General features: G+C 24.8%; 2 protein-coding genes across 6 annotated transcripts in view; both read left to right on the forward strand.

The window, feature by feature from the left end:
• Nucleotides 1-6540, forward strand: part of LOC126908415 (kelch-like protein diablo) — a 41916-nt gene extending 35376 nt beyond the window's left edge. The window contains exons 1-2 of one of the 3 annotated variants that reach the window (XM_050690457.1): nucleotides 3212-3483; nucleotides 4499-6540. In XM_050690457.1, coding sequence (XP_050546414.1) covers nucleotides 4570-6309 — 1740 coding nt within the window. In that variant the 5' untranslated portion in view covers nucleotides 3212-3483; nucleotides 4499-4569 and the 3' untranslated portion in view covers nucleotides 6310-6540. Of the gene's footprint in view, nucleotides 1-3211; nucleotides 3484-3709; nucleotides 4010-4498 lie in introns of those variants that run through there. The other 2 variants (XM_050690458.1, XM_050690455.1) reach the window with 2 other exon arrangements.
• A 1052-nt stretch (nucleotides 6541-7592) lies between these two features.
• LOC126908414 (vacuolar protein sorting-associated protein 35) lies at nucleotides 7593-14039 on the forward strand. Of its 3 annotated transcripts, none has more exons than XM_050690453.1 (15): nucleotides 7593-7850; nucleotides 7965-8149; nucleotides 8219-8342; nucleotides 8418-8622; nucleotides 9238-9432; nucleotides 9498-9581; nucleotides 10629-10826; nucleotides 11753-11898; nucleotides 11953-12160; nucleotides 12228-12337; nucleotides 12407-12575; nucleotides 12637-12816; nucleotides 12897-13130; nucleotides 13458-13601; nucleotides 13737-14039. In XM_050690453.1, the coding sequence occupies exons 2-15, from the start codon at nucleotides 7966-7968 to the stop codon at nucleotides 13923-13925; spliced, it is 2370 nt and encodes a 789-aa protein (XP_050546410.1). In that variant the 5' UTR covers nucleotides 7593-7850; nucleotide 7965; the 3' UTR covers nucleotides 13926-14039. The 3 variants fall into 3 exon arrangements, with proteins under 3 accessions (XP_050546410.1, XP_050546411.1, XP_050546409.1); XM_050690454.1 differs by having other exon boundaries at nucleotides 7593-7826; nucleotides 7942-8149; XM_050690452.1 differs by having other exon boundaries at nucleotides 7593-7826.
• The last annotated feature ends 268 nt before the right edge of the window (nucleotides 14040-14307 follow it).

The raw sequence follows: 14307 nt of genomic DNA on the forward strand, positions 1-14307 counted from the left end.
TGAGTAAATTAAAAGTTTTTAGTTATAAAAATAATTAAAAATTTTTTTTTCAGTAAAATCTGTAATAGAAAAATACATCTTTCTAATAGGAACTTTCGATTCTAATATAACTGATAATTAACTAATCTAATCAACGAGATTATAAATTTCGTACTTAACTATAAGCTAATATGATTGCTATTGATAAAAAAAAATCACGAGACATCCAAATAATACAATATTATTTCAAGAAGAATGATTTACTCCTACTTTAGTAACACAAGATGGTATCCTGTGTATAATAATTTATCTATATAACGCCTAAGAAAAATAAGTTGATTTTTTGAGAAAGAGATATCACTTAAGCCCCAACCTTACGTTTTACTTTAGTAAATTTCACAATGACATGACTAGTATAGTTATTAAACACCTCACGACGAATGAACACCTTAATGTTACTATAAATTTTAGCTCTATATTATTCTAAATTGGAAAATATATGACCTTAATACCAATATTAGAAACCCTGATATCGATTTTTAAATGTGCTATATAAAATATTATTCAATGACCGAGCTTTGATAGCTTTAACTGATACTTAATCAGGGGTTTTTCTTTTTTATTTGATATCATTAAAAATTAAAAATAGATATATCCTAATAAAAGATATAAAAACATAATAATAAATATGTTATTAAATGTGTTATATTCAATAAATCATTAATTGTTCGATAACTTGACCAGTTTTCTGAATATTATAAAATAAAATATTTACTATAAAAAAAAGGGTTGTCTAGTGTTCCTTCAAGGTCATCATTATAGAAAAATTTACTATAAGTAACTTGTAAATTAATATGTTATATTATCAAGTGTATACGCTGTGTTAATGTTTAAAATTATTAGGTTGTATAAAAAATTACAATTTTTATAAAAATATAAATTATACATATATTTCAATCATATTAACTTTATTTAAAGATTTAAACATTAAGACGAGCTTTGATGATTTTTTAACATTTATTGTGTTCCTAAATTTAATATGAACAAGACTGTATGTCGAAAAAATCCTTACTATACCCGTTGAAGAAGATAATGGCTATAAATAGCTATAAAAAACTTTTATTGCAAATAAATAGATGAAGGTAGCTTTTTCTATTTAAACAATTGAAATCTTTTTAATTGTAGTTAAGAATTCTTAAGCATTATTTTTAGTCTTCATTTTTCTATTATGTCCAACCCTTTTAGTAATATTCTATTTTGTATCGGATATCTATTAAATGCTACCCCACAACAGAATTTATTAAAAAAATCTTTAATATTTTTAATACATTACATAAAAATATACATTATCATGTAGTTATATTACATTAAATGTCATATTATGATATTTTAAAGTATGTACCAATGATTCTTACTATTATTTTCATTTGAAACGTTTAAAATTTGTTTTTTTTTGTTTTTAACGACTAAAAAAAACAGAAAAAATCGTATAAAACAAAAAAACTTGATTTAAACATTTAAGACTGATTTTTTTAATATATTTTTATCAACCTTGGGTTCATGTGACTCATGTAAAAACTTTTTTATACGTCAACTAGAAGAGTAAAGCTTAACGTTAAATTTGAACGACAACATAGCTTACGCCGGCTCCGAATGTTCTATCCTTTACAATATTATGTGACAAAATGAAAGATATGATTGTAATACGGTGTGTTTTGATAAACTTCCCAATGCTAAAATGGTTTTTCAAATTGACTTTTTGAAATTTGCTATTTAAAATAATTCATAGAATTTGAACAAATAAGTCTACCGCATTTTTATCTTCAGCTCCTCCTTGTTTGATAAATGCTAAAAAAGAACGAGACTTGTTACTAGTTACTACCGACGCCGATGACGTCAATTGAGTAATAATTGACGTCAAAGGGACGCGCAACAAGTACCCATGGTAACCATTTACTAACCACGCTATGATGACATCAGAAAAACCGTTTAATTATTGATCGGTAGAAAGATTTCATGAATGAACGCTACCGCAAGGGAAAATGGTGCATCGAAATCGAAAGGACGATAAAAAAATAGGATGGACGTTGTTTCCGACAGTCTGTAGACCCTTTGGAAATTTCCTCTAAAAAATTATTAAATCCCGTGACCTTTGTAAGTATTATTTTGCAAAATAATACATCTATTTATAAAAACCTATGTAGCTGATTTTGATATTAACAAAGACGACATTTTTTTTGCATGTGAAAAATGAATAATTACATTGAATCTCAAATACTAAAAATTGAATACCTAATCTATTTTTCCCTAATTGCCAGAAACAATAAATAATGAATTAACGAATGAGTAATAAGTCGTAAATATTTCAAATATCACCATGAGTGATGATAAAATACTTTTTTAACTATGAATTCTACTCCATAAATAGCATATGTATATAGAGTACTTGATACATCGGTACCTCTCCGCACAACACCTAAATTTACAGTGAGATATATTACATCACACTCAATTGATTTTTATGGAAATAATGGAATTTTTTATGCAAACAAATTATATTGAAATAATTTTTTATTATTGACCACGAACCAAAATATTTAAGAAGTAAATATTAAATTTCTCATTAATTTTATCATTGTATTTGAATAAGCAATGACATTTTAAAATGCAGTTTTTAAACTTAGAGCCGACCGTGAATTGACAAAAATTCTATTGAAACTGTACCCACCCACTCTGCTTTCTAAATTAAATGGTGATAAAAAAAAAAGGTTATTGATTTACGAATCATTTTTCAAGTATTCAAAAACCAATTTGAATGAACATTTTTATTGTTATTCGAATACATATTCTGAATACAGAAAAAAGTATATTTACAAGATTGGCAATTTTTCAAGGTTTTATTATAATTTGTTACTGTTGAATTATATCTATTTATTTTACGGTGATGTAATTTTTTAATTTTATGAGTTGTGAATTTTTGTAAAAAATATTTAATTACTTAAAAATAAATTATATTTTTACATTTGATGATAAAATTATTAACAAATTTTCTAAAAAATACCGTGTATTTACAATACTTATTACAGTTGGTACTGTTAGTTACGCCTTTCTTCGTTAAGGCAGTGATTACTTAGACGACAGCTGCTCATTTTGTTGGTCACATTGTATTTACTATCCTATATACTATATCATTGATAATACTTTTAGATTGTAAGATATTATCATCAAATTAACAATATTGTTAATTCTTTTTCTTTTTGTTGTTATTTGAGATTAAATAACTATTTTATTGATCTTTATAATAGCAAGAAAATATCCTCTGTTATTGTTACACTGCAAAGTTTTCCTTTAAATTTTAGAAACGATATAAATCAATATGTTTTCTGATATTAAGTAAAGATTTTGAAGTCGTTCATTAGTGAAAAACTTCATTTGTATAGTCTAAATAAATTAATCATCATATAATTTGTCATAACTGTTTTCAACACTCAGTCAACATTGAAGGTAAATTGTACATATCTAATATTATGTTTTAACATAAATAATTTCTATTAAAAAAATCATACATTTTTTAAGTATTTAATCTGTATGAAAAGTAAGTAAATTTTTAGTTTATAGCAATAAGAAAAATTAAGTAATATGATTGTTGAAATAGTATAAATATGGTAGTATGTAAAAACCAATGACNAAGTAATATGATTGTTGAAATAGTATAAATATGGTAGTATGTAAAAACCAATGACTAATCTAGAAATCAATTCAGTATCTAGTGAGTATAGTAGATATTAAAAGTTTGTTATTGATAGGATAATGAGAGTAAGCATGTACCATATACCATATACCAAAGTATAAGAAAAGGTGCAAAACACAAGTATTTGGGTTTATGAAAACCTAGGATATGAACAATATATAACTAGTAAAGAAACTTGTAGCAACCAAGTACTAGGATTGATAGTAATAAGCGTCTGTTATAATGCATGCAACTCAATAATTGCTGATTTCAAAACTTATGAATCCATTAATCATTTTTGTAAGGAAACTACTTACAACTGACTATTTTAGATTTTACACAAATAATAAAAATGTTATTTTAACATAGTCTAACAATGCATAAATTATTTTTTTAAAAATGACTACCAAATGTTAATTGTATTAAAAGTTATTGATGTTCTTAGTTTCATCTATATAATTATTTTTAATATATATTTTATTTTAAATAATATTAGTTGAAAATTAAAAATAACTTTTATATGTATATTATTTATGTCTTTAAAGATTAAATACCATATGAATAAAGCTGCTATTTTATTTTAGTTTATGCTGAATGTTTTTGTTATATTAGTCCAAAAAAACTAATATAAATTGAATATAATATTAAACTTTTTAAAAGCAATATATTTTATACTTTTACTTTTATTTGTTTGGTGTTTACAAAAGTGTTTTTATCATATGGATCAACATATTAATACATTTATTTAAGTATTTACATTTTATAATATATATTGGTTTTTTTTTACAGGGACGTGGGATTGGTGTTCCCCTCCACCAAGATTCCATTCAACCCTAGGTGCACGATCCAGTGTACTTCATATGGGTTCAATGGAGCCCGATTCACCATTACCTAACAGACTAACTCATGTTTCTGATAAACACCCAAGATGTGTTCTTGCAGAGTTCAGTGTTATGCGACGTCATCGAGAGTTATGTGATGTCGTATTGAATATTAATAATCGTAAAATATTTGCTCATCGAAATATATTATCTGCTTGTAGTCCATATTTTCGTGCCATGTTTAATGGAGACTTGGCTGAGTCTCGGCAAACTGAAGTTACAATACGTGATATAGATGAAATAGCTATGGAATTGTTGATTGAATTTTGTTATACTGCTCGAATCACTGTTGAAGAATCTAATGTTCAAACACTTTTACCTGCTGCTTGTTTATTACAGCTAACTGAAATTCAAGACATCTGTTGTGAATTTTTAAGAAGGCAATTAGATCCTTCAAACTGTCTTGGTATTAGAGCTTTTGCTGATACACATTCTTGTCTTGATTTATTGCGTGTTGCTGATAAGTATACTCAACATAACTTTCAAGAAGTAATGGAGAGTGAAGAATTTCTTTTATTACCTGTTTCACAGTTAATTGATTTAATCGCTAGTGATGAATTAAACGTTAGAACAGAAGAACAAGTTTTTAATGCTGCAATGTCCTGGGTTAAGTATAACATATCTGAAAGACGTTCAAATCTCCCTCAAGTTCTCCAGCATGTTAGGTTACCTCTTTTAAGCCCAAAATTTTTGGTGGGTACAGTTGGAGCTGATTTATTAGTTCGTAGTGATGAAACATGTAGAGATCTTGTTGATGAAGCTAAAAACTATTTGTTACTACCTCAGGAACGACCTCTAATGCAAGGGCCTAGAACTAGACCACGTAAACCAACACAACGAGGTCAGTTGTTATTTGCTGTTGGCGGATGGTGTAGTGGTGATGCTATTGCTTCTGTTGAACGTTACGATCCTCAAACAGAGGATTGGAAGCTTCAAGCTCAAATGAGTAAAAGAAGGTGTGGTGTAGGAGTAGCAGTTCTTAATGATTTGTTGTATGCTGTTGGTGGACATGATGGTCAATCTTATCTTAATAGTATTGAGCGTTATGATCCACAAACTAACCAATGGTCTTGTGACGTTGCACCTACAACTTCTTGCCGTACAAGTGTTGGTGTTGCTGTATTAGATGGATTGTTGTACGCTGTTGGTGGCCAAGATGGAGTACAATGTTTAAGTCATGTTGAACGTTATGACCCTAAAGAAAATAAGTGGAGTAAAGTAGCTCCTATGACTACTAGAAGATTAGGTGTTGCAGTTGCAGTATTAGGAGGTTATTTGTATGCTATTGGGGGATCAGATGGTCAATCTCCTCTAAGTTCTGTTGAAAGATATGATCCAAGACAAAATAAATGGACTATAATGGCTCCAATGTCAACTAGAAGAAAGCATTTAGGATGTGCAGTTTATAAAGATATGATATATGCAGTTGGAGGACGAGATGATTGTATGGAGTTAAGCAGTGCAGAAAGATATAACCCTCATACAAACTCATGGTCACCAATTGTGGCTATGACTTCAAGACGAAGTGGAGTTGGATTGGCAGTAGTTAACGGTCAACTTTATGCTGTTGGTGGATTTGATGGATCTGCATACTTGAAAACTATAGAGGTATATGACCAGAGCCAAAATCAGTGGAGACAATGTGGTACTATGAATTATAGAAGGCTTGGAGGAGGAGTTGGTGTCATGAGAGCTCCTCAAACTGATAACAATTTCTAGATATTTAAAGCTTACAATACTATTTACTGATTTATATGTTTTCATATTCAATTATATTATGTGATTAAAAATCTCTTTAATTATATTTACCTATTTCACAAGTATTATAATTATTATTTTGTATAATTTTGTAGTCCTATATCTTTATAGCATGTATTATTAAATTCTTTGATTGTAAATATTTAGCTTAAAAATTGTGTGTTAAAAATAAATATTATATGTGGTTATAAATTAATGTTTTTATTTTGTTTTTTGAGATTAGTATAAAATATAAAAAATTAATATAAGAGTTTAAGAAATCCAAGATTAAATAAAAAATGTATAGACCAACAACATTAATATAAAAATGAAAAGTGCATATGTTAAAAAAAATTTTAATCTTTCATTATTTAAATTCTTAAAAATTTTAGTTTTTTCACAGTAGTTTGTTAACTATTTTTTTTATAAAAATAAACTTTTAGACAATGCTTTAACATAATATCCATACTAAAATAAAAGATTTTCAAATTATTTGAACATTCTACTTCATAAAAAAAAATTATAAGATTCATTTACTGTCATTTTCCACTAATTTAATATTGGTGAATTAGACATTCGACATTTTTTTAATTTAGTATCATCCATAAAAGCTCTAAATTATTATAGTGTTATAGTTTAGTTACACCTCTACTAAAATATCGTTACTATTAACTTCTTATGACTTTCATTTCTTTTTAAATTATCTTTTTCATTTTATAAAATGATAAAAATAAATGGTTTTTAACTTTGTACATTTACTAAACACATTTGAAAAATATAATTATATGCAAGAAGTAAACAATTATACACCCTCACTACATACCTACTCTATTTATTAAAATGTTTGTAACTCAATAAATTTTTGTCCTAAATTTGTTATCGATTCATCAAAATTTTTTGTATGAAAAGGGCTAAAAATTACAAAATTTTGAATAAAATAAAACTTTTTAAATCTTTCTTGTTAGTAATTAATAATAACAAATTTGCTTTAAATGTAGTCTAAGAGGGTAATAATTATTTAAAAAAAGGCTAAATTATAACAGAACGATGACTATATTATAAATTATGAGCGTCGTTACCTAAAGCTGAGCAGTGTTATTTATCTGTCATAAAATATTATTTTACTTATAAGATAAAATTTCGAATGTATATTATTTATGTTGGTCACACTTGTTGATATATTCCGGAATGTTAACATCATTGTTTTATGCCGTACAGGTTTTTTTGATAAGTGATATAATTCAATAAATAAATTATAATTCAAGAAGTTCATCCCGTTATAATAAAATGTCACTGTTAAGTGTAATTTGTATGTTAATACCTATTTTATCATGAAATTTACCTATTCCAAATTCTTTATTTAGTTTCTAGATAGTTAGTGCTTATTATTAGTTAATTTAAAGGTTTTTAATATTTTATTTGGTTTTTATCGTGTTGATTATTTTATTTTTTAAGATAATCATTTTATTTAAAATCCTACATTTATAACATAAATTAAGGTAGTTAAATCATTGAATTATTTAGTATGTATCATAATTATGATCAATCTAGCTTTTACTTAAATTATATTTGTTAGTAGCTGTAAACTATAAAAATATTCGTTATCTTATGTAGGAAACTTATTGTTATTATTGCAGAATGACACAAATGGAGGAACAAGAAAAACAACTAGAGATTGCTTTGGCATCTGTTCAAAAACAAGGAGTACATATGAAAATGTGTTTAGATAAAAATAAATTAATGGAAGCATTAAAACATGCATCTGCTATGTTAGCAGAACTTCGTACATCATTGCTATCACCGAAAAGCTACTATGAACTCTGTATTCTTTTTTAACACAATTAATCTTAACTTACTAGCTATTAAATTTTTTCCTTAATTTTAAATACAGTTATGAAAGTTACTAATGAGTTATGCTACTTAGATTTATACTTAGTAGAAGAATTTGAACGAGGTCGCAAAGTAGATGATTTGTATCAAATTATTCAGTATGCAGGAAATATTGTTCCAAGATTGTAAGAATTTTAAATATTTAAGATCATACTATTTATCCCTAGCCTTTTTTTAACTATTTATTTACATTGTTTTAGATATTTGTTAATAACAGTTGGATTGGTTTATATTAAAACTAATACTAATTTAAAACGAGATCTTTTGAAAGATTTGGTTGAAATGTGTCGAGGTGTTCAACATCCTTTACGTGGCTTATTTTTACGGCATTATTTATTGCAGTGTTCTAAAAATGTATTGCCCGACATACCTGATAATGAAGAAAATGAGCATCCTGAAGGAACTGTAAGACATATTATTAAAAATTAAGGGCTTTGATGAACAAAAATTAGTCTATGGGTTTCTTAGTCTAATCTATTTCATAAAGTCTTTGCTATTCGCAATATGCGTTTGAAAATTACTTAACAATAAGCAGTATACTAAGTTTAGTTAGGAATGTGTTGTGCCTTGGTAAGTAAGTATGAAGGTTTATTTTTGTTGCGCCGAGCTGTTTAGATTTTCCTATTCATTACAGAAATGAAGATTTTCATAGGGATGCTAAAGTTATATTAAGTAATAATAATAATTTTTATCTTAAAACAGAGGTTGAAGACCACTATGATTTTAGCTTTAGATTAAAGAACTTTATAAATATATCTATTTAAAATAATTTTTATTATACATTTTAACAATTATTTTTTATATATTTCTTTTGTTAGTATAAAAAAACATAAAATTGTCTGTTTTATAGCAAAATCATAGACAGAAAAATTTCCAATGTTTAATCCATGTTTTGGAATTTTTAAATTGTTTTTGATGTAATTTTAATTAAAGTTATGAAATTTTCAAAAAAAAAAACTAGTTTATCTAAAATTGATGTTGTACAAATTTGTGAATTTTATTAATACTATTGTTTTACAGGTACGTGATTCAATTGATTTTATTTTAATGAATTTTGCTGAAATGAATAAGTTATGGGTAAGAATGCAGCACCAGGGACATTCCAGGGAAAAAGAACGCCGAGAAAAAGAGCGTGAAGAACTAAAAATTTTAGTTGGAACTAATTTAGTTCGATTATCTCATTTGGATAGTATTACATTAGATAAATACCGCAAAGTATATAATAATCCATAAATTTAACTTTAATTATTTTGTAAATTTTTTAAATTTAAATTCTTTAGGTTGTTTTACCTGGTATTTTGGAACAAATTGTTAGCTGTAGAGATGCTATTGCTCAAGAATACCTTATGGAATGTATCATTCAGGTTATAACAAATTCATTATTTTTTTACTTAATTGAGAAGGTTTATTTTCTTCATGCTTTACAACTTTAAATTAAACTGTTTTTTTTAATTTCAATTTAAATCAAAATTTACTAAGTCACAAAGATATAACAAATACAGTTTATTTTTATTAAATTATCATTTCATTATATATTTTTAGACTATGTTAAAAGCATATTTATTATTACTTGACTCTAATTAGAAAAGCATTTCAATATATATAGTGAGTATGTGATACTGACAAAGTACATATACACCAGTACAAGCTGTATCACACCTTCTCTATGTTTTTATTATTATAAAAGCCATGTCATCACAGGTCATTTTATATTTTTTTATTTACTATATTTATTAAAATATTTGTAACTCAGTTAGTACTTATCCCAAAGTTCACTAAAGAAATTTGTATAAAAAAATTACTATTTTGGTATTTTAAAAGAGTAAGAATTAATTTATTTTTCTTGTTATTGTCAAATAATAATAAATATGCTTTTAAATGGTCAAAGATAGCAATAAATATTTTAAAAATAATAGTTATATTTAAAATGATTGGATTTGTCATATCTTCCTGACTCACTCTGTATATAAAATATATAAAGGAATTTAAGAAGACAACAATTTATGAAATTTCTGTGATTAAAAGCCTAAATTTAATATATACAAAAATTCAACAAGAACCATTTTTCAGAAAGTAATTTAAAAACTTAAGTAATTATAATACTATATTTTATAATAATATTAATAATTATATTTTAATATCTTATTTACAATTAAAACTGTAGTATCATATTTTGACACAAAAAATATTTAACGATATAACTTCACATAATACACAAAACCTTGAAATCATATTCTTCTATTTTTCATCTTATGTCTCCTAGCCATAAAATTATTTCCTTTATTTCATTAAATAGGTATTAAAGTGCAATTATATTTAATTTTCTTAAGATGTATATCCTAGAATTATGTATTAAAATAACTTTTGAAGTTAAATTATTTTTAATTAAATTTAAAAAATGTATTTCATAGGTATTCCCAGATGAGTTTCATCTTTATACTTTGAATGTATTTTTAAAATCATGCTGTGAACTTCAACCTTCTGTAAATGTCAAAACTATTGTAATTTTGATGATAAATCGTCTTACTGTGTTTACATTTCATAACTCAAATGCCTCTGAAGTTAAATTGTTTGAAGTGCTTACTGAACAAATTGCCAACATTATTCAGGTTTGTCTTATAATACAAATTATTGTCTATCTATATTTATTAGGGATCTTAAACAGTATTTTTTAGTGATATCAAATATAATTTGATATAAAATATATCGATATTGTTATAAATAAATTTTTATCCAAATTTTTTAATTTTGGTACCAATTTTTAAAGTTTAAATATTGGAATGAATTGTCGTGTTCGTGATAAAATGTCTTTATAAAATTTCAATTTTAAACATAAAATTCTATTTTTACAAGCCAATTCAAATTTATGTTGAGAATATTATTATATTTCAATATAATATCTATATCAAAAATTTACTAGAAAAACTGCTACAATTGAAATTATATTGAAATTTGATAACTGTTGTTAATTCCTAATATTTATAATTAAAAATAAACATTATAATTTAATTTCTATATTAAAAGACTAAGTTTAATATATATTAAGAATCTAATTTATGTGACATGTTTTAACTTATTCAGGAATTTCAATTTTTCCAAATTTAAAGTATTTAAATCCCACAGAATTTCAGTAAAATAAATATCTATATTTAAAAAATTCAACAATTTTCAATATAAAAAATCATATTAATCACTCGCTCTATCCTATGTATGTATGTATGTATGTATGTTAATACATTTTTGTAGAATTAAAAATATTGTTATGTAACTACCAAACTTAACTTGCTTTAAAGTTTTATTTTTTATACCTAACTATTAAAAAATTTAATTACAAAAAAGAATGTTATGTAATCTTGGAAATAACATTTAGTATAAGTATTTATTTTTAATGTGTCAGGACTGATTGTAAATAGAGTTCTAATTAGTTAATTAAAGGTTTAAATAATATTTGAAACATTGAATTTGGATTTATATTGATCTGACTATTATATTTCATTATTATTATGTGATTTACTAAATATCTTTTATATATTAGAGCCGTGATTTACCACTAGAAGATACAGTTTCCCTACAAGCAGCTATGGTTGGTTTAGCTTTAAAGTGTTATCCAGATAATTTGGATTATGTAGATAAATCTTTGCAGACAATTTCTGATACTTTTGCTCGACGTAAAATTGAAAAGTATGATTAATTACATCTCATATTGTTATTATATTAAATAAATTTATTATCTAGAATAAGTCACAAAAACCCAGTATCTCGAGAGTTAATGACTCTTATGAAATTACCTATTGATAATTATGGTGATCTTTTATCAGTTATGAAGCTTAAGCATTTTCCAGAAATAATTGAGTATTTTGATTATACTGGTCGTAAAACTATTGCAATTTACTTACTTCAAAATGCAGTACAATGTAGAACAATGATTCCTACTGTAGAACAAGTTAGTTATACATATTTAATATGTTACTTCATATTTTATTTATTAAAAAAAAAATTTTAAATGATAGGCTAACTTAGTTCTTACAATGGTGTCACCTTTAGTTAAGGACCAATCAGATCAACCAGTTGGTGAAGAAGATCCTGAAGATTTTGTTGAAGAACAGAGTCTTTTAGGAAGGTACAAATTTTTATTTGATGTTTAATAGTTTATAAAATATCTAATGTCTTGTTTATTTTTATTTTTTAGATTTGTTCATCATATGAAATCAGATGAACCAGATTTACAATTTCAGATTTTAATGACAGAAAGAGAACATTTCAGTCAAGGAGGAAATAAACGTATTTGTTATACTCTACCACCTCTAGTTTTTCAGGCTTATCAACTTGCATTGATTTATAGTGCAAGAAGAGAACAAGTTGGCTATAAATAAGTTACTATTAAATTGTAATGTTAATTAAAAAATATTATTACTTTAGGATGAGTTATGGGAAAAAAAATGCAGAAAAATTTTTCAGTTTTGCCATCAAATAACTTTAGAGTTAACTAAAGCTGAATTAGCAGAATTACCACTTAGATTATTTCTCCAAGGAGCTCTTACAATATCACAGATAAATTTTAAAAACTATGAAACTGTTGCTTATGAATTCTACTCTCAAGTAATAATATTAGATGATAATGTTACTCATTAAGTCTTAACGAAAGTTAATATTTATTGTATTGAATAATTTTAATCTAGGCATTCACACTTTATGAAGAAGAAATTTCAGAAAGCAAATGTCAGTTGGCAGCTATTGTGTTACTTATTGGTACTTTTGAGAAAATAAATTGTTTTGATGAAGAAAATGCTGAACCAGTTCGAACTCAGTGTGCTTTAGTAGCTTCAAAATTGCTTAAAAAACCTGATCAATGTAGGGCAGTTTCTGTTAGCTCACATTTATTTTGGTCTGCTCAAAATAATCTAGGCAATCCAGTAAGCTTTATTATTAACATTAATTAATTATTTATAAGATGAGTATATGAATAAATATGTAAAAATGAAAAAGATTGATATTTGAAGAATGAAATTAGCATAATTTCAATTTCAAAAATATAAAAAATAAAATATATATTTTTATATGTATAAATATTTAGGTTCTTAAATTATGATTTGAATATTGATGACATTAATATATATATATATATATTAAAAGATTTGGTATTAAAATCAATAATTAACCATTAATAAATAAATAATAAACAATCAAGCATTTATTATATTGATAATTTATGTTGTTTATTAAATTTGGATTTGTTTTAGATTCAAGATGGCAAACGAGTAATGGATTGTTTAAAAAAGTGTGTGAGGATAACAAAACAGTGTATGGAAACATCAGTTCAAGTTCAATTGTTTGTTGAATTACTGAATTATTATATTTATTTTTATGAAAGAGGAAATAATAATGTAAGTTAAATTAATGTAAACTCTTATAATTAAAATTTGACCTAGTAATCTTATTATGTGATAAAAACAGTGATAGAATTTTATGAAATACTATTAAAATATATATTCCTATGTCATATTCCAAAATTTTTTTAGGTAACTGTGGATATTCTTAATCAATTAATAATTCAAATTAAGAAAGAAATTACTAGTTTGAGTCCAAATGAAGAAACAGAACAGATATCAAAACATTTTGAAAATACAATTTCTCATTTGCGTAACAGAATTGAATCATCAGACAATGATGATTCAATTTATAAAGCTTTAGAAGGTTTAATATTATAATAATTGTATTTAATTTTTATTTAGATATGGATAGTTAAGTTCAATATAATACTATTTATATGTTATTATTTTTAATTTATTTTTATTTTACACACATATTTATATTTAATTATTGTTTATTTTATTAAATTAATGTTATTCATCTTCATATTAAAATAAAAATGATAGATTTACTTCTAAAATTTATATGAGTAGTTTAATGAAATGTTTTATTATATAAATTTATATACATGTATGTACTATTGAAATATAAAATGTATATAATTTACTGTGTTTAGTTTGATTTTTGTTACTTTAAAATCTAAGATACTTTTGGTGTATAACTTATGCCTATTAATTTATATTATATTAACATAACTTGTCTTTTGTTGTAAAATATTAG

This window comes from Daktulosphaira vitifoliae, unplaced genomic scaffold, assembly GCF_025091365.1.
Source record: "Daktulosphaira vitifoliae isolate Bord-2020 unplaced genomic scaffold, ASM2509136v1 Scaffold_5, whole genome shotgun sequence".
NCBI classification, from domain to species: domain Eukaryota; kingdom Metazoa; phylum Arthropoda; class Insecta; order Hemiptera; family Phylloxeridae; genus Daktulosphaira; species Daktulosphaira vitifoliae.